This window comes from Protobothrops mucrosquamatus, unplaced genomic scaffold, assembly GCF_001527695.2.
Source record: "Protobothrops mucrosquamatus isolate PMUCROS unplaced genomic scaffold, P.Mucros_1.0 scaffold13826, whole genome shotgun sequence".
In the NCBI taxonomy this organism is placed as follows: domain Eukaryota; kingdom Metazoa; phylum Chordata; class Lepidosauria; order Squamata; family Viperidae; genus Protobothrops; species Protobothrops mucrosquamatus.
The window spans coordinates 1-1,519 of NW_015399595.1; the positions used below are offsets into that span (position 1 = coordinate 1).

Here is a 1,519-nt window from a genome sequence, read left to right on the forward strand (position 1 = left end):
TCCTCCTCCTCCTCCTCCTCCTCCTCCTCCTCCTGCTGTCTCCACAATCCCCCCTCCCTTCTATCACTGATGATGTTCCCTAGTTGGGTCATGAAACGTCTGCCAGGAATTGCAGGAGCCGGGATGGGTGTCTGGCAAAGGAGAGGAGCAGAGGTGGGTCTTTTCCCTGATTCCCTGATTCCCTTTTTTTTTTTAACCCTACAGCTCACAAGCCTTCGGACGACACCCACGGCCTTCAGCGGAGGCATCGCCAGGAGGAGCTGCAGCTGCAACAGCGCACATATGGGTGAGTCGGGAAGATGGTGGACCCTGGAGCGTCGTCATTTTAAAACTCCCGCATCCACGTTGGGGCCCACTGAGGCAAAGAGTTTCTCAAGCTGGGCCACGTGAAGATGGGTGGACGTCTGGCTGGGGCATTCTGGGAGTTGAAGTCCCCCCCCACCCCCCATCTTAAAGAGGCCCAGGTTGTGAAAACTCGACTAGATGATGTCCAAGGTCCCTTCCAAGTCTTCCTGTCTATCAGTCTAACTCCTACGAGTCCTCCCGGCTGCCATACAACCAGTTGGAGAGGATGCTGGGAGTTGTAGTTTAGAGGGAGACCGATGAGGATCTCGTTCCTGATCAAGAGGGATATATAGTATTGCCTTTCTTAAATAATAACAATAACATTATTATTATTATTAGTAGTAGTATTAGTAGTATTATTAGTAGTAATAATAGTAATAATAATAGTAATAATAATAGTAATAAATAGTAATAATAATAATAATAATAATACTGATAATACTAATAATATTAATATTACTACTACTACTACTACTACTACTACTACTAATAATAATAATAATAATAATAATAAAGTTGGGAGGGACCTTGGAGGTCATCTAGTCCAACCCCCTACTCAGGCGGGAAACCCTATACCATTTCAGACAAATGTCTGGTGCCTTCCCAAATTCTGGGACTACAGGACCCATTATTATTATTATTATTTTTTTATTATCATCACCCTAAGTCAGTGGGTCAAGATGATGTAGTAGATCACCGTTTACTGCCGGAGTAACCAGAGAGCGCTTTATTCTCTCTCAATTGTTCTCGCAAAATTTATGTACCAAGCTGTGTATTATCAACTCTGTGCGGCCTCTGGGAGTTTACAACTCTAATGGGACAATTTCTCTGCACACAGGTGGAAGGAATACCTGCCCAATATACCTTGGTGTGCCAACATCGACACAACGGCCACAATGGAACACAACATTACGTACTCCTTCCCTAAGGCAACGGCCTTTTTCGGACGTGGTACGACTGCGTAAGTGTTGGGGGCTGGAGGGGAGACCACTTAGAGATGCCAGGGGTGGTTGGAGAGAGGGAGAGAGCCTCCTGGAGAAGGCAAAAGCCCAGCACCTCAGGTTTTGTTTCCCATGTGGTCCCTAGGGATTGAACCCGAGAGAGAGAGAGAGAGAGAGAGAGAGAGAGAGAGAGAGAGAGAGAGAGAGAGAGAGAGAGAGAGAGAGAGAGAGAG

The 1,519-nt window shown here is 46.2% G+C and overlaps 1 protein-coding gene across 1 annotated transcript in view; it reads left to right on the forward strand.

The window, feature by feature from the left end:
* Window positions 1–204: 204 nt before the first annotated feature.
* LOC107301519 (arachidonate 8S-lipoxygenase-like) overlaps window positions 205–1,519 on the forward strand; it is a gene marked incomplete at both ends in the record, with an annotated part of 5,979 nt that continues 4,664 nt past the window's right edge. The window contains one exon of the mRNA XM_015830729.1: window positions 205–286. Within this exon, the coding sequence (XP_015686215.1) occupies window positions 205–286 (82 nt within the window). The remainder of the gene's footprint in view (window positions 287–1,519) is intronic.